At 57.6% G+C, this 1180-nt stretch overlaps 1 protein-coding gene across 1 annotated transcript; it reads right to left on the reverse strand.

The window, feature by feature from the left end:
• Positions 1-453: 453 nt before the first annotated feature.
• Positions 454-1161, reverse strand: SPRG_17760 (hypothetical protein; the record flags this gene model as incomplete). The annotated part of the gene is made up of 1 exon (XM_012357203.1): positions 454-1161. Exon 1 carries the CDS (start codon positions 1102-1104, stop codon positions 454-456), a length of 651 nt encoding a protein of 216 aa, XP_012212593.1. The 5' UTR covers positions 1105-1161.
• Positions 1162-1180: the final 19 nt, after the last annotated feature.

Below are 1180 nucleotides of genomic sequence, written 5' to 3' on the forward strand. Positions count from 1 at the left end.
CGACCATGTCGCTCGACAACCAAGGAGCTGCGTCGCTCTGCCAGCATCCAGGTTCCCACGACGACAGCAAGCACATCGAGGTTCGACATCTCGGCGTCCAGGAGTACCTTGAGCAGCGTGGCCTCAAGATTGAGACGATCTCGACCAACGACAACACGGCTGACATTCTCACGAAGGGTCTTGGTGCAGCCAAGTTTGTCAAGTTCCGAGACGAGCTCGGCATCAGAGACGTCAAGGAAGCTCTGCGTGCAGCCGAAGAACAAGTCCAACTCGACTGAACGCGGGGGAGTATGAGATCACGAACTACCAGCTGACCCAGAGATGGTTCTAGATCACTGGAAAGGGGTTTTCTGTTTTGTACTTGGAGTCCTGGATAATGCACTCTTCCTTTCCACTCTCGTGCCTCGCATACCTCACGGCAAGCTGCAATGCACTCAAATTGCGATTTCCATGTTAAAACAAAAACTCTTCCTTGTGAAAGTCAAAGCCGCACTGGCGCGCGTGGCGCTGCGTGTCAACGACAAGACCCGGCGGCCCGCACGCAAGGACGCACACCGCTTTGCCAACGTACGCGACATTGTTGACAATCTCATCAAGCACCATGCGTCCAGGGTAGTACATGACCGGGCCCGACGACTCGCTCATGACGTGACCTTCGTCACTGGCCTCGGTCACGTGAAAGCGGTGGTGCAGCGACTCGGGCAACGGAAACATGAGGCGATCGGCGCACAAGAGCTCACTCGCCTCGCGCACACTCCAAAACAAATGCAGCTTGCTCCCGACTTTGCGCTCGACGTGTCGAAACTGGTTGACGAGACTTAGCATCGGGGTCACGCCAATGCCGCCAGAAACCATAAGGACGACGTCGTAGCGACCGAGGTCCAGCGACAGCTTGCCGTACGGCCCACCAACTGCGATCGGCAGCGTCATCGCTTGCTGCGTGCGCGCATACTCGTACACGTCGTCGACGAAGCGGTGTTTGGTCCTGACCTTGAGGCAAAAGCCGATCGAGTTGCCGTCCGGCGTCACGATGGCCGAGAACGGATGCCACTCGAAACGCGAGACGCTGGGCACTTGGACGTAAAAGAACGAGGCCGGGTTCATGGTCGCCGCCCAGCGCTTGGTCTTGTCGGTGGGAGGGAGGACCAGCGTCACCACATTCTCAAACGTCACATCGACG

The sequence above is a fragment of the Saprolegnia parasitica genome, assembly GCF_000151545.1.
Source record: "Saprolegnia parasitica CBS 223.65 unplaced genomic scaffold supercont2.784, whole genome shotgun sequence".
NCBI classification, from domain to species: Eukaryota; Oomycota; class Saprolegniomycetes; order Saprolegniales; family Saprolegniaceae; genus Saprolegnia; species Saprolegnia parasitica.